This window comes from Vitis riparia, chromosome 16 (genome assembly GCF_004353265.1).
Source record: "Vitis riparia cultivar Riparia Gloire de Montpellier isolate 1030 chromosome 16, EGFV_Vit.rip_1.0, whole genome shotgun sequence".
NCBI lineage: Eukaryota > Viridiplantae > Streptophyta > Magnoliopsida > Vitales > Vitaceae > Vitis > Vitis riparia.
Genome location: NC_048446.1, coordinates 21123851 through 21151105, shown reverse-complemented (window position 1 = coordinate 21151105; position 27255 = coordinate 21123851). Strand labels below are relative to the sequence as shown.

At 37.2% G+C, this 27255-nt stretch overlaps 1 protein-coding gene across 3 annotated transcripts; it reads right to left on the bottom strand.

The window, feature by feature from the left end:
• Nucleotides 1-26207, bottom strand: LOC117933641 (ethylene receptor). Of its 3 annotated transcripts, none has more exons than XM_034855111.1 (7): nt 25906-26207; nt 24533-25480; nt 6354-6722; nt 5964-6230; nt 5760-5887; nt 5325-5522; nt 1-590 (listed from the first exon to the last, which is right to left on the bottom strand). In XM_034855111.1, exons 2-7 carry the CDS (start codon nt 25436-25438, stop codon nt 233-235), a joined length of 2226 nt encoding a protein of 741 aa, XP_034711002.1. In that variant the 5' UTR covers nt 25439-25480; nt 25906-26207; the 3' UTR covers nt 1-232. The 3 variants fall into 3 exon arrangements, with proteins under 3 accessions (XP_034711002.1, XP_034711003.1, XP_034711004.1); XM_034855112.1 differs by having other exon boundaries at nt 25949-26207; XM_034855113.1 differs by having other exon boundaries at nt 26017-26207.
• Nucleotides 26208-27255: the final 1048 nt, after the last annotated feature.

Genomic DNA, 27255 nt, shown 5'->3' with positions numbered 1-27255 from the left:
TTGAAGAGGATAAACAATATGTTAATTTACCATTTATTTGAGTTTTCATTTTACAAGTTGAACAAGAAGAATAAACAAACCTGCTTGTAGCATATTATGTTACACTATTACCACCATCACTACATCTTCCACAGTATTTCTGCATTGCCGTATAAGTTATGTACAGACTCTAATATTGGCTTGAAGAAGCACTCACCCTTTTTGGGCTTCTCATGCAAGCATTCCCTACAACTCAACAGGTCTCAAACAGAAAACGGTGCTCTAGAACCTCTGATAATACGCTCCTCATCTTATCAACTGAAACAGGTTTCAGTACAACTCCATTTATACCCACCCTCAAGTAGTTCTCCTTTGTCACCCTGTCCGTGTTTCCCATAAGTGCTACCAGCAATGGCCCTTGATGACATTTTGTAAATTTTTCATGTATACGAATAGCAACTTCATAACCATCAACACCAGGCATACACACATCTAAGAACACCACATTGTGTTCCTGAGAAACAACCCGCAAGCAGTCATCAGCTGAGCCTACAGTTGTTACATCACATCCCAGGTGCACAAGCAGACCCTTTGTCACTGATCTGCTAACCCTACATTACCACAAATAACAAAGTTGAACATAAATTGCAGGCAGCAGCTAAAACTGCAATTACAAAAACTAAATTCTGCTGCTAAATGCAATGCTCTGAAATTACTGGATTTTTTTGTTTGTGTGTGTGTGTGGGTTTTTGTGGGGGTGGGTGGGTAGGGGTGTGTGACAAAAACATATTGAATTAAGATATCAGTGTGTTAACAATTCTATTGGAAAATTAAATATAGAGTTTGGCATTTTTGCCATTGGTTGGCTCAATAGAAACATGCCCTCTCAATATTTTGTTTTACTTTTTCTTTTCTTTTTTTGATAGGTAAATTTTTGTCCCATTGGGACTTGAACCTAGAACCTCCCACAAACCCTCCCCATCCCTTTACCACTTAAGCCAGGCCTCAAGGGCTTGTTTTACCTTTTCTTTCTTGGTTGGCAAAACACATTCTCACAGTGGATCAATGGCATACATACCAGCACTGATTGAATGTGGGCTTAGGATCGATTGAGAGAATGAGTGTCATTCCTTGATTTGGTTCACCTTCTAATTAATGAAAGTCATTCTTAATAAACTAGGGCCTTTTCACATTATTTGAAGGCAATTTCCCCTCATATTTCTAGTGGCAATTTCCCTCATGAGCCACGAAAATTACTTAAGAACCTAATTTTTTGAAAGGTAGGTTTTCTCTCCTTTGTGATACATGTAATTGGACTTGGAACTTCCTCATCCCACCTAATCTTTTTGCTACTCGAGGCACAACAAAGTGGCTGCATGTGGATGAATTAGAACTTTGAACTTTGATTGAAAATATGGCCAATAGGTTTTGGGACATGATTTGGTAGGATTCCAATGCGCATTGTTGTACCAAGTTGAATACAATCCTTGGAAGGTGAATTATGGACATTTCATCTGTTTTAAACCACCAATGGTGGATTTGGGATTGCGATTAAAACGCAAATGGTGGATTTTGGATTGCGATTTAGTGGGTAAGGTTGAGATTTAGTATAACTTGTAAACTTTCATAATGCTTTGTTTATACCACACATGATCCTATGGTTTTTTCCAAAAGAGTTCTTCATGCAAATTGCATGTGTTAATCAATCATGTGCCTTGTGTTAGAATTAGATTAAACAAATTAAGCTAACATATATCATTGATGTGTATACACAAATTTCGTGTAGTCTTGCAAAATTAGCAAAACTATAGGAAAAAATAATGCGAACAAATACTTTATTAAAATTAATAATTGATTGTGGAGCACAATTTTAGTGTTAATATTCTTTACAAAAGAATATTTTCCCTTTAATCACAATCCAACAAATGACAATGAAGATGTTTTTTTTTTGTTTTTAAAGTCAATCGAGAGCGTAGAATGGCTTATTCCTTAGTAGTTTTGTCGAAAGGCAAAAAACAAGTGTATAGTTCTTCTACGATTTTTCGAAATTGTAGGGAGATTTTATGAAGCCTTTTCTTCTTAGTTCAGCCTCTTTTCCTATGTAGAGTCAATTTGCCGATCAATCCAAAGTTGTCTTCTTTAAAGGAAGTCATCCTTATTTATAGATGAAATTAAGGAATTAAATTTGGAATCCCCTAAGATTTAGTTGTTTAATTCAAATAATTTAGTTCCTTGATTTTAGAAACTTATTTCCTTCATTAAGGAAATTTGTCAACAAGAGAATATTTATTTTTAAATTCTCTTTTGACTTCAATTGGAAGATTTGTTTCATTTAGAAATTTGTCATGAGAGAATATTTATTTTTAGTGTTCTTTTGACTTTAATTGGAAGATTTTATTTTATTGGCAAAACAAAATTTTGTAGTCTTCCAAATTTTGTCATGTGTCACCTTTTGATACATGTCACATGTCACATGTCAAATGTGTATGACTCATCACTCATCAAGCCCAAATTTTGTTCAACTAAGGAGTCACAATTTTGAAGACCAATTTAGTAGTAATTTAATCCACTAAAATTTTTTGTCTACAATATGTATTTTAAATGGTCTAACTCAGTTTATTTGTAAATAATTGATAGATGTTGTTCATTTAATTATTTCCTATTGGACTTCAAAATCTTTATATCAAGTAAACAAGGTTTATTTATCGTTAAATACAAATATTGTTAAGAGTACTCCAAGAAGAGGTGCATTTAGGGTATAGAGTAAGCATACACAGAACATCCAAACTAAAAAGAAAGAGAAAAGCAACATAAAGCTAGACAAAGGCTGTTAGGTTACACACAATCTATCAAAAAATCTAGATAAGGTATCTTTGTCTATTGACTTTTTTAACCAAACAGACAAACATCAAATAAAAATGTATTGTAAGTTTAACTATGACAGATCCAAGCCTTCAAAAGATATTAGAATCTCTGATGATGATGATCATAGTTAAATTTAAAAGATATTAGAATATGCTCCTTAAAAGATATATAAGATTTTATTCAAATTGGATAAACATTAATTAAATTTAATTGAACCTATTCAGCCATCTATGGCCTTTGATCCTACCGTACCAAGGTTTTCTCACATTATAAAATACCTTGACACAATTTCCCATTTTTTAATATACTGCTATTTAAAAAATAAATAAAATAATGAATAACCATATTTTATAAGAACTACATAAGGGCCATATATATATATATATATGTTCCATTCAGTATTATATATTGGAAGAAAAGCCCATTCAATATTTAATGATGCAATTTTCCTATAAATATCTCCTTATAAAAAGGAAAAAAATTCTCCTACTTATTTCCTTCTAAATGCTCCAATAAAAATAATATTCAAGATGTTTTTTCCATACTTCCCTTACCCTACTTTTATCAATGCTACCTCACCAGCTTGAGTCATCCATCCGAAGTGCAACTCAAGCATCATCCTTGAAGTCACCCATGCAAGTCAAAGAGGGAAGAAAGTAAAGTCAATAACTTACAGGCACCCATGAAATGACGATAAGATAGACCAATCAATTCCACTTCTTCCTCACAAATGATCATCTGTTCAAAATGGCCTAATTCCTACTCAAGATGATCCACCATCAAACATTTGTACAAAATCCATGGTCTAAGTAAACAAAGGGACCTTAGTAGGGATCCTTGGATTCCGCACCTTCTTTTTTGGACATCAAGATACTTCCCAAGCATTTTACAACAGATCCCACTCTCCTCTCCCCTTTTACCTCCATTAAGTTTAGCCTTCCAAAGAAATCAAACACTCTAATTCCCTTATCTCTTCAGGAATTCAACTCAAGACTTCCACACTTGTTTGGATTGTGGAGAATGAAAATGCTAGGGTCAAAGATGGTCAACAGTAGCGTCTCTGCACCAAACTTCCTTTCATAATCCACTGCAACCACCAACCACACCCTCAACTGCACCCTTTTACAAAGGAGTCAAAATAATTCGTAATAGTTCTTCCATTTCTCAATTTCATACCTGCAGTTACCCTTTTTGAACACCAATTTCAACCTCAATGGAAATTCTCACGTTACCTACTTAATCCACTAGCTCTCCTTTTACACTACAAACCACCAAAACCTTTTTGCCTAAAAAAACTCTGTTTCCAAAAACAATGGCCTAATTCCCCGACCTTCCCTAAACAACTGCACCAAATTCAATTTTGACTGCAACTTGGTTGAAATCCAATCTAATTCAATTGACTTAATATGAGTAAATCAACTAAATGCTTGAATTAATAAGATCAATTGGAACTAACTGTTTAACCAAAATTCCAAATAAAGAAGAACATCACCATATATCGCATTCTAATAAAAGAATGACTGACTTCACCTTTAACCAAAATTCGTTTTGCAATCCTCTTGTGTGTTATGTTCTTATGGCTCTTCCAGAAATCTTCACCTTGGCATCTCTAGGACTCCCCATCATGGCTTTGATACTACTTGTTCTACTAGTTTTCCACGCATAAAGGTATATGAAGTTTTAACGTTGTTCTGCCAACTATACCTATATTCATGGATGAGAGAGAATAAAACCCACTATACCACAGAGAAATTGCAAAGGAAAGAGAAAATAGATACAACTCCTAACCCCCAAAAAAATCTCATGTTTCCCTGCTTCAAACATTGATATCCTTGACTACAAGCCCTCGCTCCACTAGGTGTCTCACTTTTCTTTATATCTCTACCTATCCTATTAGACTTTACAAGCTCGTCTCAATCTCATAATTTTTTTCCCATGAATTAGAATATTTATGTAGATATTCTTACCTCATTCAATAAGGCTATTTATTTTTACAAGGAAATATCAACATAGAAATTATTCTCTATAGTATTTTTTTCACCAAATAGGAATTTGACACTTTCCAATGTTGATTAATAGATTAATTTGAACTAGGACTAATTCATAATCAGTTAATCATTTGTTATTTGAAGTAATCCCTCATAGTTTGAAATTGGAGAAAATTTTATAAGATTCACTTAAAAAAATAGCTATACAAGCTTGGTAATAATAACAACTTCAATTTTTCATTTTTAGAGGCCTTCCTTCTGTTTTACAAAAGTTTTTTATTATTCCATCCCAGATTGTTGTCTGGCCTCACATTTCTCATGTATCTTGGACCCAAAATGTTCCTATGTTATTTCTCATTAACACTTTATACTCTAGTAACAATGGATTAAAACTTGAGCCATCTCAGCCTATCTACATTTAAGAAAATAATGAACATAGTGGTTATACACCCATGATTAGAACGTGGTATGAAAGATGGCTTTGTCACTTACCCATTGTCATCCATAACGAGAACTTTGAGTCCTGGAAAATTTGTCTGACAATGGTTTGCTGACACTTTAGGAAAGAAAGGGAGCTTAGATTCATTTGAGTACTCTGGAATCCCAAGTTTCACAATGAAGACAGCAGTGCTTCCCTTTCCAAGCCCTTCACTTTCTATCCAAATATGTCCTCCCATAAGATTTACAAACCTGATAGGATCATACGAAAGGAAAAAGCATTATAAGCATTAACTCAAATGACGAAATGTGATATAAGCATTATAAGCATTATAGCATTAGTTAATAATGAAATGTGATATCTCCTTAGTAGACATAATTGCCTACCAATAAAAATTAGAATACCAGGCAACAGGTAGAAACACCAACTCAAATTGACTGTTTTGCCCCTTAAACTGAAGTTGTGGGTAGTAAGAAGATTGAAAATACCTCTTACAAATTGCAAGGCCAAGTCCACTGCCACCAGAATTTCTAGCTGCTAGTGATTGACTTTGTGCAAATTTAGTGAACAGCTTAGAAATATCTTGGGGGTCAATTCCTGATCCTGAATCCTTAACCTACACAAGAAGAAAAACTGTAATGCACTAAGCATCCAGAGATAAATATATATCAAATTAAGCATTAGAAGCAAACCTGTACACGCAAATAAAAGTGATTATCACTGTGCACTGGGAAAAAATCTGGCGCACGAGAATCTCTTAAAGATTCTGATTTTGCAATAAAAGCAAAAATTGAGATGTTTCCCTCGTTCGAGAATTTCACAGCATTACCAACAACATTTAACATAATTTGCATGAGGCGTTTTTCATCACCAACAGCAAATTCAGGCAAGTCTGGAGCCAAACTTGATGAAACAAACAACTTTTTGACAGACGCTATAGGCCTGATCAAGTTAAGTACCTGCAACGAGAAACATTAATCTTAGTTAAGTCAAAAACATTACCAGCCACTGAAATGATCTATAGATTGCCCAATGCTAAGGCCTGAAAACAACTAATAATAGGCAGGTATCCATTATCTTACCTCCCTGAATAACACATGAAGGTTAAATGTTCCATTTTCAAGTTGAAGGCTACCATCTTCAAGCCTTGAAAGATCTAGTACATCATTTATGAGTGTAGCCAAAAGACTACTGCTCTTTAGGATGGCTTCAACCATCAGGCGCTGCTCAGGAGTCAGCTCAGTTTCTTGCAGCAAGGATGAGAGTGCAATGATGGCATGCATAGGTGTTCTCATCTCATGGTTCATAACAGCCAAGAAATCATTGCGAGCACGAACCGCTGTTTCTGCTTCTCTCCTGGCTATGTCAAGTGCAACATTCTGCTCCATAAGAAGATCCCTTGCTCTCATTGACTCTTCTAAGATTGCAGCATGTGAAAGAGCCACTGCCACCTGGTTCAACGTGCCAAGTTTACAAGTGAGTACCTCCAAGTATCATCATCAAGAAAAACTCAAGTCCAATCCCAATCAACCAAAAAAAATCATTATAAAGAAAATGAAAAACAAATGCAAAGCAAGCTAGTGATTGGCAAGGGTATATTCCACATACAGTTATATAAAAAAAGCAAGATATCTAATAATCATCTAAAAGATAACATATGTTCAACATATATGAAGTATATGCAGACCCATGCTCATACATACTTGCACACAACAATTTCAAGAACTCGATTACTAGAAAATGATCGGTTCTAGAATGAGTAATGCCGGTTTAAGATGCAAGACTGATTGAAAAAACATTTGTTAAAAAATAACCAAAGAGGCAGAGGCCTATGGAAGCCAGGTGCTTTGTGTTTTTACTGAAAGAATTTCATAAAGTAGAAATTTTCCAGTAGACTGATTTCTGCAATTCACATGTTGCTGAGATTAGATTTATTTTACTTTATTTTTCTAGGTATATCATGTTGTTTGGGAGTGCTTGGCCCAAATAATTGAATGAGAAAGTCCTTTACCATTCGCATAAGGTTCTCCAATTTCCACTAATATAAGAAATCCTAAGGCTGCATTAGGTATTTAGGACCTTTACCAAAAAACCTAATCTCAATTTTGTTTTATGCTTAAATGATCTCCTTCCTTATTCAGAGCATCTAACAGAATGCATATACAGCTACCCTTTTTTTTTAATGTGAACAATTATTATTATGTGTCGAAGGAATCCAACACAACAAATGCTTTAGGAATCTCAAGTGTCCGATGTTTCAGATTTCTCATCATTTTTTTTCCAATTTATCGATGATATACTGATATTTTGCCCATTTTTTGTGTATTTACTAATTTTATCAGCTACACATCAGCCCAGACAGGCCGCTTTTGCATTAAAATTTCAGTTTGTAGGTCAAATGGGCTAAAGCATAGTCAGCTTAAGCCTAGCTCTGTTTTTTGCTTTTATTGGTTAAATAGGGCACATGATTAAATACACCATTTAACTCTTATACATTTCCAATGAATGATGATGCCCTCTTTCTTAACTTAAAAGGGAAAAAAAATCCCAATTGAAGACTAAACAACCAAGGATTGAACCGGGGATCTCAACCATAAAAGGGCAGCCACCAACCTCTAAGCCAACAATGCTTTTATGTTGTACTTTAAAAAAAACCCCAACTGAAGACTACATAGCCAAGGATTGAACCCAGGACCTCAAGTATAAAAGGGCAACCACCAACTACTTAGCCAAGCATGCTTTTATGTTGTATAAGTGTGTGTGCACATGCACACAATCAAGGATTGAACATGGGATCTCAAGCATAAAAGGGCAACCACCAATCACTAAGCCAAGCATGCTTTTATGTTGTATGAGCACACACATGCGCAAACACACACAATTATATATATAATTGTGTGTTTTACATAATAATTAAATACCAAACAAATATATATTTGTAAAAAAAATCATAAATATTTTTAAAAATTTTATTATTATAAAAAAGAATTAAAGTAAAAGATCAAGTAATATCGAATGAAATACAAGCATATCAGACACAGATATCATGCCCACACCCATGTCGCATCATGTAGGCATGGGTATGTTGGCTGAAATTAATGTGTCCATATATCACAGTCAACCACCAAGTCAAGCCTGAGAGGGAGCTTTCTTTGGTGGCTTTCCACAGCACTAACATTCCCAAATATTTTGAGAGCATCATTAGGAGCCACTAGCCAATATTAGTGGGATTGTTTATCCACACTACACTTGGATGTTCTATGTGGACATCCATTTTCTAGTTCTTAGCCTCTCTTTCAGCGTCATGATGTATGGGATGACCATTCTCTTGACTACTCAGTCTATTGGGCATGCTTTGTGCCTTGGTCCTCTACTTAAGAGATTTTTGCTTGCACCAGAGGTCCCTTCTTTGACTCCATTCAAGCTCCAAGAGATCCTTGTGAGTCGTTTTAATGTTCCATGGGATCTACCCATTTACATCTGTCTCATTGACTATACTAAGTCAACTTGGGTTCTTGTGATATTTGCTAGCTATACCTTTTATCCTACATATCATCGAACCTAGATCTGGAGAGTCACAACCCATTTTGTTCATTATGTCTTGATTGGACCTCCTATTGACATAGCCTAGAACATTCTCGATATTATGGGCTCAAATGGCGATTCATCTTGTTTAGGGAGTTTGTCTCTCCTTATCTTGATTTCTTGACTTCTCTTGGATGCAAGATTCCACTTCCAACATGATCTTCTAGTGCTTGATCAAACAACTCCCATCCATGATAGCTCTTGATCTAAACATGTGAGTCGTACACATGGATGACTTGTTAGTCTTGCCAACGCAGTAGAAAAGGTTGAGACTTTGGAGATGGAGTAAGGAGGTGGCAAGCGTAAAGGATCATGCAACATAGGTTGAGTAGTTCTGGACAAGCTAGTAGTACTTGATTGGCTATTGCACCAGAGGTTGTTGGGGGCTGCTCCCTTCAGATTTCAGAGAGGTTGATGGACTTCATCAACCAGCTTACAGCTCATATGTACACTCATTTCGAACAAGTTGTATGATCAAGTCTAGCACATGGATGGGAGACTAGCTATCACTAATTCTTAGCTATTAGCATAGCCTGGTCCTAGCTCCAATTCATTCCCTCCACCTGGGAGCTCAAGCTAGTTTAACATAGGAATTTATGTTAATTTATTTTGATGTATTTCTAGCTCATCTATATTTTAGCTTATGACATTCATATTTTGATGTATTTTGGACATGTTATGTATGCTTTGAACAGATCCTCTGGTTGATGTTTTCATATATATATATATATACTTGGATTTGGCATTCTCTACTTGCCATATTTATAAAATTCAAGCAGTGGGGTGGGAATCCCAATTTTTCAAGAGAATTCTCTAAGCCTTCAAAACCAAGATTCTTTAACTATTGGGACAATCAGAGAGCATGGTTCAATGCTTTTCTGATCCGTGCTGACTGCTTAAAGCTTGTCGGTGGAGAATATTTTTATCAGTGGAGTCATGTGAAGGCTTGAATGGAGAGTGCTTGATAATGCCATAAGATTGAAAGAGCTTTATTTTGATTTCCTTATTGGAGGGAGAATACCCTCACAATCATTATCTGGAAGATAGTTTGATGTAGAATCATCTGATTCAGCATAAGAGTCTTCTTGGGAAAAGCTTGAGCTGCTAGCCATGATTTCGTGAATCCTGCAAAATTTACGAGTTAAGCAATCAGGGATTGAATTATTTTCTCCTTTAATATACTCATTTTGAAAATCAAAATTACTTAAAATAGCTTGCCATCTGGCAAAATTATGCTTAGAAGCTATATTCTTAATATCCTTTTGTAAAACTGATTTTGCAGATTTGCAATCAACTCTTAAAAGTTTTTTATTTAAAAGACCATTTTGAAATTTTGAAATGTATAAAACAATGCTTAAAATCTCCTTTTTAATGATGCTATGAATGTGTTGGGTAATACTCCAGTTTCTTGAAGTATGCCTAGCCAATATTTCATGGATATCATTACTCTGCCTAAGAATCCCACTATAACCTATGTTTGAAGTGTCAATCTTAACAATCTTAAAGGCTTCTAGATTATCTAGGGCTAAGCTAGGTAGGGTCTTGACACTGGACTTGACTGTTTTGATTATCAAAATCTCAACAATGAAGACAATGATAAAAACAAAAAGCTGGTTAAAGTTTTCATCCATTATGTTCTGGAATTCTGAGAGTGCAATCTTAAGATCAAAGGTCATTATGTTCCATTCATAATGTCCAAAGGGTACCAAAAAGGTAATCTTATTAGAAACAGGATACCTAATCCATCCTAATGCATCATTAGGAAGCTTGTAGTTGATGACTAGTCTAGGTATTTCTATATATATATATCTATATATATCTTGCGATATGATGATTTCACCTTGATTTTATCACTTCACTTTGCCATTTTTTTTACAAAAAGGGGGATAGAGTTATGGTTATTATTATTAGCCACTTAATATATTTTGATATATTTTATTCATATGATATGATTGATATATTATATTGCGCATGGTTGGTCATATCTCTTTGCAATAAATTATGACTTGACGTCAAGATATTGGATTGTGACATTCTTTCATGTAGTATAATTATGTTTTTCCCACACTTTTTTTCATAGGTATTATTGTTTAAGCATGTGCATGTCACAAATTTCTAAGATTTTTTAGGATTTGCAGCGTACTAATTGAAAACCATTTATTGAGGATGTTTAGTTTAAACATGAGAGATTATGTGTTTTATAAACTCCTTTTGAGAGTATTGAAGGATTTATGTAATCATTATTTTGTCACAAGATTAACAAAGAGAGAGATTGTTAGTAGGCCACATTAGCTAGTTTAGATTGGCAATATACTAAACATTATTGGATGCACTCTACATACTTCCTAGGATTTACACTGATCTTTGAGGACTCAAGATCATCATGGATTCTGACCTTGAATCAATAAGCTAAGTATAGTTGAATATGTTTAGGTGAATAATGACATTGAAAGGCGTATATTAGCCTTTTTAATAATATGTAGAATTTATGGACAAAAAGAAAAAGGTTTAATGAGCGCTCAAGTACCCCTTGCAAGCGCTCAAGGAAATTTTCACATATGTTTCATAATTCTTGTTCCATTTTTATTAGTGTTATCCCTTAGCCTGCAAGGGTTTCTCCATATAAATATATGCCTTATTCTGCTAAAACACATGAGTGTCTTACATTGTTATTGTCATCATTATTCTCCTATGCCTTCCTAACACTACGAAAAGCCTAACTCTTATTCAAGGTTGAATCGAGCAGTGGATGCTAGAGGTCAAGCAAGGGGGATAAGTAGTGTTTTGGGACAAGAGGGTGTTAGAGCTTCTTGAGATGGAGGTAGGTGCCTTCTCAGTGTTGTGCCAATTTAGAAATTGCAAGGGTAGTTTTGTGTGGATTTTTCGAGTGTTTACGGACCTATTCTCGCTGAGGAAAGGGAAGATTTTTGGGCTGAGTTGGGTGCTATTAGAGGTCTTTGGAGGGATCCTTGGTGTATTAGGGGTGATTTTAATGTGGTAAGATTTCCAGTAGAAAGAAGGGGTTGTTTGAGAATGTCAGTTACAATGAGACGTTTTTGTGAGGTTATCGCTGAGCTAGGCATTAAAAACCTTACCCTTTCCAGTAGCGAGTATACATGGTGTGGTGGTTTAAACAATAGTTCAGCTTCTAGGCTGGATCGTTTCCTAGTATCTGATGATTGAGAAGACCAGTTTAGTGGATTGGTTCAGAAAATCCTGCCAAACCCAGTCTTTGATCATGCACCAATATTGTTGGATGGGGGAGGGATTAGAAATGGAAAGATTCCATTCAGATTTGAAAATATGTGGTTAAAGGAGGAAGGGTTCAAGGATCTTATAAGGTGTTGGTGGGAGGGATATAGCGTCCAGGGGTCTCATAGTCATATTTTGGCGGGTAAGCTCAAAAGTTTGAAATAGGATCTCAAAGTGTGGAACAGAGAGGTTTTTGGAAATGTGTCCACCAAAAAACTTGAGGCTTTAGAGTAGTTAGGTCAATGGGATGCAAAGAAAAGAGAAAGAGCCTTCACAGTGGAGGAGTTTGAGGAGAAAAGGAGAGTTGTAGACGAGTTTAAAAAATGGGTAGAGTTGGAGGAGATTTTCTGGAGGCAGAAATCAAGAGAGCTATGGCTAAAAGAAAGGGATAAAAATACTAGATTTTTTCACAAAATGGCAAAAAAACGCTCATAGAAGGAGGAATTTTTTGGAAAAGTTAAGGGATTAATGGTGTTTGTCTTGAAGAGGAGAATAGTATTAAAGAGGGGTGGCGGGAGCTTTTCAGTTGTTGCTTTCTGAGATAGGGGAGTGGAGGCCAAGCATAGAGGGGCTGGCATTTAATTCTCTATCGCTTGCAGATTCAGCAACATTGGAGGTTCCATTTTTTGAAGAGGAGGTTTTTTTTGCCTTGTCTAACTTGAGTTGAGACAAAGCAGGTCCGGATGGTTTTACTTTGGCATTTTGGCAGGACTGCTGGGATGTTGTAAAAAATGAGGTCTTGGTTTTTTTGGTGACTTCTATGAGTCGGGTTGCTTTGAGAGAAGTTTAAATGCTACTTTTGTTGTTTTGGCGCCTAAGAAAGGGGGGGTTGAAGAGTTAAAGGATTTTAGGTCTATCAGCTTGGTTAGGGGTTTGTACAAACTGTTAGCCAAAGTTCTAGTTAATAGACTCAAGAGGGTGATGGGCTCTTTGGTCTCGGATTTTCAGCATGCTTTTGTGGAGGGGGGGGAGACAAGTCTTAGATGTAGTTTTAATAGCTAATGAAGTCATAGATTCTAAACTTAAAGCTAACTTGAGAGGCTTGGTATGCAAACTAGATATAGAAAAGGAGTATGACCATGTTAACTTAAATTGTGTTATAACAGTGATAGATAAAATGGGTTTCAACTCCAAGTGGTTGGGTTGGATTAGATGGTGTATTTCTACGGTCCATTTCTCTATTTTGGTCAACGGCTCTCCTTCTAGTTTCTTCAATAAGTCTAGAGGGTTGAGACGAGGAGATCTTTTGTCTCCTTATTTGTTTATTTTGGTGATGGAGATCCTTTCTTGTTTGATCTCAAGGGCAAAGGATGGTGGTTTTATTGAGGGTTTCCGGGTTAAAGAGAGGAATGATGTGGGGGTTAAGGTATCTCATTTGTTCTTTGCAGATGATACTCTCATTTTTTGTGATGCAAGCAAGGAAAACTTATAGTATTTGAACTAGGTTTTTATATGGTTCGAGGCATGCTAGGGTCTTAAGATTAATTTGGAGAAGAGTGAATTGATTCCCGTTGGGGAGGTTCCAAATTTGGAGGAGTTTGCTGAGGTTTTAGGTTTTAAGACGGGTTCTCTTCCATCCACTTACTTAGGCCTCCCCTTGGGTGCTCCTTACAAGTCTAGTAGGGTATGGGAAGGTGTGGAGAAACAGTACAAAAAAAGGCTTGCTTTGTGGAAGAGTAAATATCTGTCAAAAGGTGGAAGACAGACATTGATTAAGAGCACTTTATCTAGTTTGCCTATTTACTTTATGTCCCTATTTGTTATCCCTAAAAGAGTGGTGGCCAGATTGGAAAAAAATCAAAGAGATTTCCTATGGGGGGGAGGGGAGTTGGAGAAAAAACCTCATTTGGTTAATTGGTCGATTGTGTGTTTGGAGAAGCACAATAGGGGTTTGGGTTTTAAAAGCTTTCCTCTCTTCAATAAGGCACTTTTGGATAAATGGTCTTGGAGATTTGTGATGGAAAGGAACCCTCTTTGGAAGCGGGTAATTGTTGGTAAGTATGAGATTCAGGAAGGGGAGTGTTGCACAAAGGAGGTGAGAGGGAGGTACGGTGTAGGAGTATAGAAGGCAATTAGAAATGGTTGGGAGGACTTCAAAGATAAAACTAGGCTTCAGGTTGGTTCGAGGAATCAGGTAAATCCTGGAAAGATAGTTGGTTTGGTGATATGTCATTGAGAGATGAGTTCCCGAGTCTTTATGCTATAGCTTCCTTTAAGGATGCTTGGGTGGTAGATGTTTGGAATGGGGGTAGTTGGGGACCGAGGTTTATTAGACAATTCAATGATTGGGAGTTAGAGGTAGATGCCTTATTTAGGAGCTTGCATGGCTACTCCATCGTTACAGATACTTTTGATGCCATGGTTTGGTTGGAGACTAAGGATGGTGACTTTTCAGTTCGGTCCTTTTACTCCTCTCTGGCAAGTAGGAGAGTGGAGCCTTTCCCAAACGGTATAGTGTAGAACTCTTGGGCCTCTGTTAGAGTTAGCTTTTTTGCTTAGGAGGTAACTTGGGCTAAGATTTTGACACAAGATCAACTTAGGAGAGGTTAAAGGATGCCAAACAAGTGCTACATGTGCAAGGTTGAAGAGGAAACGGGAGATCATTTACTTTTGCATTGTCCAAAAGCAAGTACATTGTGGCAGCTGGTTTGTGCTCTTTTTCATATTTAGTGGGTGATGCATTCTTCGATGAGGGGGATGCTTCTAAGTTGGAATGGTGTCCCAGTTGGCAAGAAAAAGAAAAAGGCTTGGAAAGTTGCTCCTCTTTACATTTTTTGGTCCATTTCGAGGAAAGGAAATAGGAGAGCTTTTGAGGATAAGGAATGCTTAGATCAAACTTTTAAAAGTTCTTTTTTGTACTTATTTTGGAATTGGGTTACAGTGTACATAGAGGATAGCATTACTTCTTTGATAGATTTTGTGAATTGGTTAGGTTCCCCGTAGGGTGCGGTTATGTTGTCGCCCCTATTGATTTTTGTATATGTGTACGTCGTGTATACCTTTTCTTTACTACAACACCCATTTTACTAATAAAAAAAAAAGGTTGAATCCTAATGGTTGATCGCATCCTCTTAAATCATTAAGTTCACTAAGGTCTAAGGAGCTCGAGGTGTTGTGTCACAAACATGAAGATAATTGTAGTTGCTAACCAATGTAAGATACCTAAGAGAAAGAAGCATATGGTCCAAGTAAATTTGTGTACTTGTCCTCTTAGAATTAGTAGATTTTCTTCATGATTGATTATATAGTAGACTTTATAGGTAGTTTCTCATGTACGTCATATGTTTATTCTAGAACTTATTATTATGATATTTGAGTTAAGATAGAGCTCTTAAAAGTATGACATGATGTAACAATAAACAGATTTTATTATTTATGATATGATTCCAGTTTCCCTTTCTATCTATCTTATTTTTGCATCACATTATCAGAGCATTCAAACCTAGAATCTTTTACATTATACAAGACTTAAGCGTATTAAAAGGAGCACGAAAAATCCAAGTCATGGGTTCCTTGTAAGTAAACGAATTGTTCACAGCTATTTCATGGACTTAAGCAATGCATTTGAAGTTGTCAGGCACTACCCCCTAATTAGATGGATAACTTATGTTGGTTATTGGAATTGATTTCTCATGGTGAGTACACTAGTGTGTATAGTTACACATTTGATAGGCCTATGGTGAGTCATGACATTGGTCATCGGGTAGTCATGACTTCACCAAACCATTATATTGTATAGGCTCTCAACCTTGAGAGGATATTAATCTAGTATTAAAGTCTTTAGTGACCTTAACCTACAAGTGAGACCTTGAGATAATCATATATTTCCTATGGATTGGGTTGTTGTTGATTAAGGTTGGTGGCAACAGGTATTCTCAAAATGGGCACCATGATATCTCATAGGTTGAAACAACGTGTCCTCTTAAGTGATCCTAAGGGCATATGACCAAGAAATCTCTACTCATAGTAATTCCTTAATTGAAATTTGATATATGCTCTTAAAGAACTAGAGTATATCAGTTGATCACATGATAAGGGGATCTGGGACTCTAAGATGGTAGATGTTATCTTGAGAGGTTGATAATATCCACCTCGTTAAATTCAGACACCAATTCATGGGAAGCCTACATTTAATGGATAGTAGGTCACAAACCCAAGTTCTAGTATCTCATTCTATACCCATAGAATACTAGAGTATAGTTGACTCTCTATAGTGGGTGTTGAGTCAATTTCATAATTGGATGAGAGAGCTAGTATTTTCTTATAGGTCTCAAAGGTTCCTACTTGAGTTTATATTTCTTGGTGGCACATTCATTGAGGGATATTTATAGTAGGTCACGGACCCAAGTTCTAATATCTCATTCTATACTCATAGGATACTAGAATATAGTTGACCCTTTGTAGTGGGTGTTGAGTCAACTTCATAATTGGATTATGAGAAAGCTAATATTTTCGTATGGGTCTCAATAGTTCCCGCTCGAGTTTATATTCCTTGGTGACACATTCATTGAGGGATATTTGGACTCTCTATTCATATGTATGCATTAGGGCATTTTGGAAAATACTCAAGGTTTCACAAGAACTTATGAATGATCTTTTTGAATTTGGTTAATTAATTAATTAGAACCCAATAAGACTAACTAATTAATTAGGACCCAATGGGCTAGATTAAGTAACCTAAGCCCAAGATGGACTCAAGTCACTTAAACCCACAAGGGAGTTTATATAAAACTCTTAAGGAGTTTAAGGTTCGACACCTTTTCATACCCTTGCTATTCAGTCTTCCAGAAAAAGGAACCCTATCCTCCATTCCCATTAAAGACAATTCCACCTCCTCACATGCCAAGATCCAGGAAAGAGAGTCATCGAATGGAAGATCCACTAGCCTTCACATAGTTGTGAAAGGCGCGCTTAGGCTCCAGGTGGCATAATGCCACCCTCCGACGCCTCGCCTAAAGGCAGGCAATGCCCCTTCATGAAGGCTCCACTTAGGCGCACAAGGCGCGACGCAGTCCACAAGTGCGCCTCAATCCCCTATCTCCTTCTTCTCCTTCGCCTTTCTTCTCTGACGTCGGGTTGCAGAGGGTAAAGAGAAGCCCTATTTTTATTTTTATTTTTATTTTTATTTTTTGGGACCAAAACGACGTCGTTTTAGACCTTTTTAAAAAGGCTCAAAACGGCGTCGTTTTGGCCTTTTTTATTTTAAAAAGAATAAGTCAAAACGACGCCATTTTAGCCCTGTTTTCCCTTCCAACCCCCTTTTTTGGTTGTTTTCAACCCGAAAACCTCCCAAATTTTGCCCTAGCCTCAACCGTGCAGTGGAGAAGTGAAGAAGACAAAGAAAAGGAGGAAAAATAGATGTACCTTGCCGAGACATTGGTATTTTTATCTTTTCTTCACTTTTCTACATTTTTTTTCGTCCTTGTCTCATAACTCTCACTGGCTTTTTTTTTAAAAAAAAATAAATATTGTATTTTGACATGAAAATTTTACTAAATAAAAATAAACAAATAATCAAGGTTGGAGAAAAGGCTTATTCAAGTGCCTTGATGTGTGTGTGGAAAGCGATGACTCAAAAGGTGGGCATGTGGCCAACTAAGATAATATGTGTAGTAGGTTTAGGTTGGCCACTACTACTTTCCCTAAGCTTTTAACGGTGGATGGGGACTCAACATCCTCTCACTATGTCTCCAAAATTATTGGTAGGGGTCAAAAGGAAGATAGAGGTTATGTGTGTTAGCTCAAAGCTGATGGGTTGGTAAAATAAGTCTATTGAGCTTTTAACGAGAAGTCTCTAGCACACATAGACAAAGGGCCAATTTTAGTTAAGAGTGTTGGGTTGAATTTTTCTAAAGGCTATGAGCTTCCCAATGTAAGATTGATAAGAGAACCCAGGAAGCCTATGAAGGAAGTTCACTCTATCAATTCATCTAAGGGAGAGGATATTTTTGGAAGTGGGCCACAACAATCATATTGGTCCAACAAGAGTTAGGCTTAATCATTTTGAAATGGCCCACTAGTATGGACATCTTTTTTTATTGATAAAAAGAAGAATATTATAAAGAAAAATCTCAAAAAAGCATCCCGAAGTACACGGGAAATATATAAAGAACGTTTTAATGTGTCATCAAAAAACAAAGGGGGCTACAAAAAACATCACCCCCTCAAACATAGCTCAACCAATCCACAAAATCTACAATGTAAGAGAGACTAAAAGTTATAAACAACTTGGACCATGACCAAAGATTACAAAGGAAAGAACATTTAAGCCTCTGAACCGAATGCCTCTCATTTTCAAATGCCATGTTGTTTCTTTCCTACCAAATTGTCTAAAAAAGGCATAAGGGAGCAGTCCGCCACAACTTTATCCTTTTTGTATCCATGAAAGAACCGTGTCATCGTACATGCGTCTCCCTAACTGAAGAGGGGAGCACCCATGACACACCAAATAGAGAAAACAATAAATGTCATAAGTGGATGAGGATGTGACCAATGGATTCATTCTTAGTAAGACAAAGGAAACACCTATTCATCAAAGATCACCCTCTCCTCTGCATGTGATCTAAGGTTAAAACCTTATTCCAAGTGACCTCCCATGCAAAGAAGCTCACCCTTGGCGACACCTATGAGTTCCAAACTACACTTGTTGAAAAGATGTCTTATCTTCTTGGCTCCATAAACTTGTAAAGGGTTTCAACCGAAAATTTTCCATCCTTTGACTTTGTCCATGACACCTTATCATCCACATCCTTATACACCCTCCTCCCTTGCAATATCAGCAAAAAGCACTCCACAATTTCAACCTCCCAATTGTTGAGTTGCCTAGTGAAGCAAGAGGCCTAATAACCCCCATCAACTAATAGGTTCCAAACATCCTCAACCTAAGCCTCCTTGGAATGAGCTATAGCAAATAAAGAGGGAAAAGAAATGCACAACGGATCGTCACCACACCACTTGCCCTTCCAAAACCTTGCCCTCCTCCCATTACCCACGGATAAGGCAACTCTATAACTCAAAATATCTCAATCCTTCCTTATGGTTTTCCAAAACCCTATCCTATATCCTTCTCTCACTTTGCAAGAGTGCCACCCTCCTTCTTCTTCCATGTATTTACCGCTATTGACTTGCTTCCAAAAAGCCCCCTCTCCTCAACAAAATACCCACTCCATTTTCACAGTAGGGCTTTGTTGAGCAACAAAAGATTCTGAACCTCTAGACCACCCTTTCTTTTGTCTAAGTAAACGATAGACCACCTTACCAAATGTCGTTTCTACTCAAGGACCCCTCCTCCCCAAAGAAAATCTCTTTGGATTTGCTCTAACCTCAATCTGACAATCCTTGAATGCAAAAAACAATGACATAAAATAAATAGGCATGCTAGAAAGAGTGTTGTGGATTAAGGTAAGTCTCCCCCCTTCGGAAATATACTATTTTTTCCATATAGCTAATCTTTTACTAAACTCCTCCACACAATCTCAAACTGTCACAGACTAAACAAAGCACCCAAAGGAAGGCCTAAAAAAGTAGCACCAACCTTGCAACCAAACTCTTAAATCAGCTCCTTTAAGTTCTCCACCCTCCCCACTAGAATTAGATCCCTCTTTTCCAAATTAACTCTCCATCCCGATAAGGTCTCAAACCACATAAGCAACTAGTTCAAGTTAATTAATCTAAAGAACGCTCATAGAATAGTAATCTGTCATCAGCAAACAACAAATGAGAAACTTTCACCCCCTCTTCTCCTTTGCCTCTGACCTACCAACCCAATAAGAAACCTCCAACCTTAACCCTCTTAAGCAAACAACTAAGGGCCTCCATGGCAATCACAAAAAGACAAAGGGAGAGAGGGTCCCCTTGCCTCAATCCCCAAAAGCTTTGAAAAAAGCTTGAAGGAGAATTGTTGATAAGAACAAAGTAGCTAACAATTTTATTTCTTTTAAAATCACCCATCGAAGCCTTCTACGCCTTTCTCATCTTCATTTTTTTAAGCAGGGCTAAGATCTCTTCCTTAAATCCCTTTTTCGGCATACCCAAAACGTTGTTAAACTGAGCTAGGCAGGTTTAGGACCAACCCTCGTCATGCCCTCCTCCACCCCTGCCCCCCCTAAATTGTTTAAACACCCTATGTCGAAGACCCTTCCCTCTTGACTCCCATCCCCTGCCTCTATTATAGCCCTCTCTACCTCAAAGAAACACCCCACAGAACTACCATCAACCCAAATCATCCTCAAGGGACGTTAAGTGACTTCCCCTTCCAAACTCTCTAAGCTCGAGCCATAACCAGAATCACAAATCTCTTCAAAAACCCGATCTTAAGAAGAAAGAGAAGAAGAAGAGATAACTCGCACCCCCAAAGGGACTAAAGAGAAAGGAGAAATAATCGTGTACCTAGCAACCACAGCGGGCACATTGTCAGTGATCATAATCCGAGATGACATCGACAAACTTAGCTTGGTCATAGGAGCCTCTACAGAAAACCACCCCCAAAAAGGACCCCTAACGAGCCTTCCACACCCCCACACTTATCCACCAAAAACCAGCCAACTCACTTTCCTTAACACCTCTCTCCTAGGCCAAGCCCAAACCTAAAGCATCCCCCCTTTCCAAAAGCCCGGTAGGCCTCTTTCAACGCAAGGGAGCCCAATAACTAGGGTCCACTAACATCCCCTCTAAAGCCACCTTTAGTTCCAATCCCATACCAACTATCCCCGCCACCTACTTATGTACCCTTCCTATCGCCTCCATTCCTTTCCCTTCTTATTGCAACTTTTGAGAGGCAAAAAGCTATAGTCTCACCTACCCGATCTCTCTTGCCAATAGAGATCGACACATCAACCCCATCAAGCTGCAAAGAGTACAAATCCTTCCCCACACCTTCACCCACACATGTCCCACCATCCTCATCACCCCTAATCTTCGAAGCAAGATGCCTGCTATTGCAACTACTCAAGACTACTTCTGTAAACCTAGGAAGGACTTCCCACCACAACTAAAAGGAGAAACACAATGAACCAATCACCACTTGCAACATACCTAGGTAGGCCCTCCCATCCAACTTTACCAAAATCCTAGCCCACTACACCTAAGAAGAAAAGACAGTGTCTTCATCCACTGCTATGAAACCTTTGCAACAATCCCCAATCTTCTTAAGCACCTCTCGAAACCAAAGATGCATAGAAAGTCCCAACATTCTTACCCACACTTCCTTAACGAATCCCCCTAACCAAGCACCCACCTTAAGAGTCCACCTTTCCAGTTGCAAGACTCTCTACTTAAGCCTTCTTAAGCCCCTAGCAAGGAGCCTTTTTGCCTCCAAACAATCTTCAAATTCAAACAAAAGTAGAGGTCCAAAACTTTTTTTTTTAATAGGCAAAAATAATGCAAAGTAGAGGTCCCCTAAAAACTTAAATCTTCAAACCCTTTTCAATGACCAAATATCAATCGCCCACCTTTTCAACGAAGCTAACTCTAGAACCAAAAAAGAGCCTGCACCAAACCTCCAAACCAAACATGACCTACACTGCTTCTCCTTACTTTGCACCTCGCTCTCACCAAGTTGAAGCCAAACCGCACCTCCCACCATGCCCACATTCCTCCTAACTACATCGCAAAGGACTCATTTCAGACACCATCCTAGTGTTATTCCTCTTCTCTATTGGAAAGACCACTCTCCTTGCCTCACTTGTAGGAACAAGCCCTAACAAATAAAGTTTCTCCGCCAAAATGGGCCAACCCCCATGGAGACCCCTCCCTTTTGGAAAGATCAAAGTAAATCTCTTGGCTTTTTTAATGATTACAAAACAAAAAAATGAATCTCCCTACCCCATTTAGTCTACACTCCAACTTGAACTGCCTACCACCCTTCACCTAACATTTGCTCCATTTCTGCAACTCTTCATCTCTGCAGCAAGGTTCCACCCCTTCCAACAAGCATCATGAACTCAACTCCCCAAATCTAACTCAGGCTGAGAAGCCTCTACTTTGTTCCACTATGACACCTCTCAAGCTCCACGTTAAAAAGATAAAGAATTTTGAATCTACTGCAAACCAACACCATCCTCCTCTCATTCTCTCACTGTGAGGAATTTATAGAACCCCAATTTGGACATAAGATCATTGATATAAGTAGGGCCAAGCCTCAGCCCACTAGCCATCTTTCTACCTTATTTAGGCACAATGATATCAACCTATTCTTGAAATGGATTATGAGAGCCCTTTGGTGGATCTAAATCCCTTCTCCCTCACAACAAAAATGAGGCTTTTCTGTCCCTTAAAAGCACAACTTTTTAGTTTCTTCAGTTGAAGTTTCAAGGCAGACATCGCCTTCATCCTCAGATAGTGGAAGTTGCTTGAAAATGCTTTAGAAGTTATCTGAGATGCAGCCTTTTTTCTATCCAATAAAAGAGGTTCTAGATTAGGGTCCCCTTTGGCTTCATCATCTTCTCTTTTTAGGATAGAGAACACTCAAACCAATTTTAGCCAAAAGGAGCAAGAGTAGCTCACTGTAGATCCTGGGGGGATGCTTCAATCTAAGATAGGTTTTATAGTTGATGGTCCTCTATGGATGATTCAAACCATAGAATTTCCAGGAAACTCCCTTAAACCACTTTAGAGTTTAAAGGTTGTCAATGAAGGGTCATGGGATGCCTGTGCAATTTGTTCCTCGGGCCTCGGAGAGATATGGAACCCTTTTTTATTTTTTAAGAAAAAAATGAATAGATAGGAACATTCCAAAATATTGTAAAGGTAAATACTCTTTTCATCCTCTCTATGTGAATGTTTTAGAATGGGGATGTTCGCCTTTTGTAACAAAGCATCCAAGCTTCAAACATACAGGTAGGGATAAGGCTTAACAAAAGCCAATGGAAAAAGTTGCAATATAGAAGGAAGGTTCTTGTGTGCAAGAAAGCTTTTTCACCACCCATTGGGTATTTTAATCCATCTCGCTCTCCTAACTCATACTAATGATAGGTGGATTCAATGCTCAATATTTACCTATGGAGATCCTTCTCTTTGAATTCCCAATATTCGGCTGTCTTCCTTGGTTCCACCCTTCCATTCGTGAAGTAGATCATCGAAAAGGCAATTTCTCAAGCATAAAGTGAGAGTTTCCCAGCAACTTTTATAGAGCCCAATAGTGGCTAGGTTTCATTCAATTCAATCATTCTCTTTGGCTTTTGAGATTGTCCTTGATCAAGCGAGCAACATGTAAGGAAAGAACCTTGTACCCATCATGCCAAGGGAAGCACATCTCGGATATCAAGCATTCATGTGACAAGATCTCTTTAATTTCAATAGCTCAGCAATGAGTACCTTCTCTCCCTTCATACGCATCAGAACAGAATCCCTTTTGTTGCCTAGCTTAGTCCTTCCTTTTACAGCCAGTGGCATCGCATCTTGCATATAAGTTCTCGATGAAAGTCAAAATATACTTCCTTATTGTTTTCTCCATGTAGGAAGGCATTTTTCACATCTAGTTGGTATAGGGACCACTTCTTTGATGCAACAATAGCCAGTAAAGTCCTACAGTTCCTAAAACAGTTCAAGTTGGTGATCAAGTACAAGAAAAGGTCAATGATAGTTGCAGATTTTCTGTTTAGACCCCCTCCCTACCATTTCCTTCTCTTCTACTGTGGCCAATATGAGTTCACCCGGTACTAGCAGCTTTATTGAGGAATTTCCCATCTCAGTTAGAGATTTCCAAAGAAATAGCTTAGTAGCTACATTAGCAGCACTTGGGATGATTTTAGGCGCAGCATATTCCCTTTGACTATATAATCATATGGTTTCTGAAATACTAGACATGCTACTCTCAACAAAGGAATGCAACTAGAGGGCTTTGACCATCAATGTTCATTCTGATAGACCTAAGGACAACATGATGCCAACTCATCAATGACCACCCTCACGAGTGCGAGCTAAACTGCCCAAAAGCCTACCTACTTTCCCTTTATTATTATTAGTAGGAAATCTTGAAAGACATATTTTCTAGATTAGTAAGCAATGGGATGCAACTCTATAGCTATATAATAATCAATCTCTTTTCCCAACAGTATCCTCTCACTAGGGATTTATTTAGAATAAAGGTTCAATTGATAAAATGATTAAACAATTTATTTTGCTTTCCCTCCATCCTTTTTGAACTTGATCTCAGCACAGTGAAGACATATTTCATTCAATCATAATATAACTCATTATCAGATGTAACTCAATTTAGGCACTATGAAAATGTCTCACATGAAAGGGCAAAATTGTTTATCAGATGCAATATCCAGGAGCAAGACAAAGTATTTAACAAAGTGAATATTAAAGGGCATCAAAGTGAGAAAATAAGTAAATGAGTGAGAAAAGTTCTGGTTAAGTTTCTTTAATGCAAAGTAATAACCAAGTCATGCAAAGAAAAGGACAAAGAGAAAAGTCAGACCTGGTCAGCAACAACTTCAACAAGTTCCAGTTCATGAACATGCCATTGCCTTGCACTGTCTGAGGGAAGCATCAAAACCATCAAAGCATAGCGCTTTGTTGAAAGCTCAGGCCAGTCATTTATTTGGAAATTAGAGAGATGTAGAAGTGGTACACGCACAGCAACAACCTCCCCAGGCATGTATTTTCCTGCAAGAGGCCGCAATCTTGCCACTGGGCAATTTGGTGATATCTTAACTGCACGATTGCTACTGAAGACTTGATTAATAACAGGATGCTGAATGGGTATGGTAAAGCCAACAGGATTCTGTTGACGCAGAGTGTAGGAAAGTTGAAGCTCTAAGCCAGTACGTGTTGGCATCCACAATGCACACTCTTCCAGAGACAAAGTTCTACCTAACTCTATAAGTGTGGTCTTTAGTATAGTATGCCTATCAAGAGTGCTTCTGATCTCATGAGTCAGCATTCTAACATGCCTCCCTGTTTCTTCCTGTGTACGAATCAGACCCATTTCTCGATCAAGCTCAGCAGCTTTGTTTTTCAAAAATAGTTCTCTAGTCTTCACACTCAGTAGATCAGGAATAATGTGAACCAGCATCAGGGCAGTTACACAAGACACCACAGCAGTCAAAACCTTTGCAGTGGTCATAACTACTTCAACATTTCTCGAATGCATTCCAAAAGTCCACAAGTTAATAAGATGCGTTGCTCCACATAGGACAATAAAAGCACCAAACTGCACAAGCACCCATCTATAGGGAAACACTGCAGATTTCTTAACAAAGTAGATCAGCTCTAGAGGGATGGAAAAATAAGCAAGTGCAATAAAGAAATCTGAAATGTATTGGTACTTCATTAGCAGTTCATCCCCTGGCCATGGGGGATCAATACAGTCGCAAGACTCCATCACTAGCAAACTACCTCACCCCAAACTTCCTCTTTTGTATAGCTGCAGCCAAAGTTATAATGATAATTAACACAAATGCCTCAAAAACACCTAAGGCACAATACATAATAAAATTTATGCCAGCATATAGTTGAAAATCAACCCATTTACAAAAACTACAGAAAACCCAATCTGGGATTCGGTGAATGAAGAGATAATTACTATAACTATATTAAAGTAAAAAGATGCCCTCCAAATATAATTATATAACCCTCAATAAAAGTACAAACTATGTACCCCCATATCCTAAACTTTCCTCGCAAACCCAACAGAGACAAGAAATGACAACAATACCAACAATAAGATTGCTATGATTAAACCAGGAAATTAAGACCAAATATCATACAAAAGGAGATTCAGACAAAAACAAACATTAATAAATCTAAACGGATTGAGAATTTTATCGATCTAGGGCAAAGAAAACATACAGATTCCGTTTCAAATAGAATTGTAAGGCAGGCAGAAACTAACGGATCCAGGAAGATGTGGTGCCAAATTGAGATCGAAATTGAAACTAAGATTGAAAACGAAGAAGAGACCGTAGGTATTGACGAAGCAATCTCTCTTCTCTCAATTTTGTTGTCCGGTTTTGGTTCGGACTGAGGCTGAGCACGGTGGGGAAAGTTGCTTGGAGTTGCAGCACTTTTTGACTTCACCGGCCTAATCAGGCCGGGCCGCCTTTCTGGGCTCCCGCCAATTTTCGGACTGTGGGAGGTAGAGGGGTAGAGGTTGTGATTTGGGCTTGGACGACCCTTTGCATTTCACTTCATCGTATTTTGGTTCGCTGACTTAATCCACCTCTTCATGTTATTTTGGAAAATCTATTCCATATTATCGACATATTTTTTAATTTTTTTTATTTCTAAAAATACTCGTATCCATAGTAATATTCAACTTAAACGAGAATTTAATCTTTTTATTTAGTTAAGGTTTTAAACCTAAACACTTTTTTATTTCCAAAAATACCCTTATCAACTGTAATAATCAATTTGAATAGGAATTTAATTTTCTCATGTGGATAAGGATGTAATAGAGTCATTTCTAAAATCATCATTACAAACCTAAAAAATAATTCAAAATTTAATATTTTAATACTAATAATCAACCTAAATGGGAATTAATCTTTTCATTTAGTTTTTAATCTTTTTATTTAATTAGGATTTTAATTTAATCTTTTTATTTAGTTAGTATTTTAATTACTTGACGAAAATTATTCTTAAAATTACAATCACAAACCTCAAAGTAATTCAAAATTTTATCTTTTCATAATCATAATCAATTTAAATGAGAATTTAATATTTTCATTTCATTAAGATTTTAATTACTTAACATAACGAAAGTCATTCCTGAAATTACCATCACAAATCAAAAAGGTTATTAAAATTTTAATGTTTTCATTTGCCTCCAATTTCTATTTCATCAACTATTTAAAAAGAATTTTAATATTTTATTTTAATTTTATATTCAAATTCAATCTTCAAACTACTCTCAAGAAACTATAAAGGAAAAGGTAAATATTTGTGGGAAACCTCTCGGGCATTTATCTTTGGCATAATAGTCTGGTGTCCCCTTTAGCACTAATAGACACTAATATGTTGTTTATCAGTCTCAACCACTAATTCTAATTTATTTATAATATGTATAGAGAAAAGTGGACTATGGTATAAGATCATTATAGTTTTTTTTTCTTAATAACAAATTTGAACTATTTTAAATCATATTTAAGTGTGTTTTGAAAAAATAAATAAAATGTATTTAATACTTATATTTATTATAAT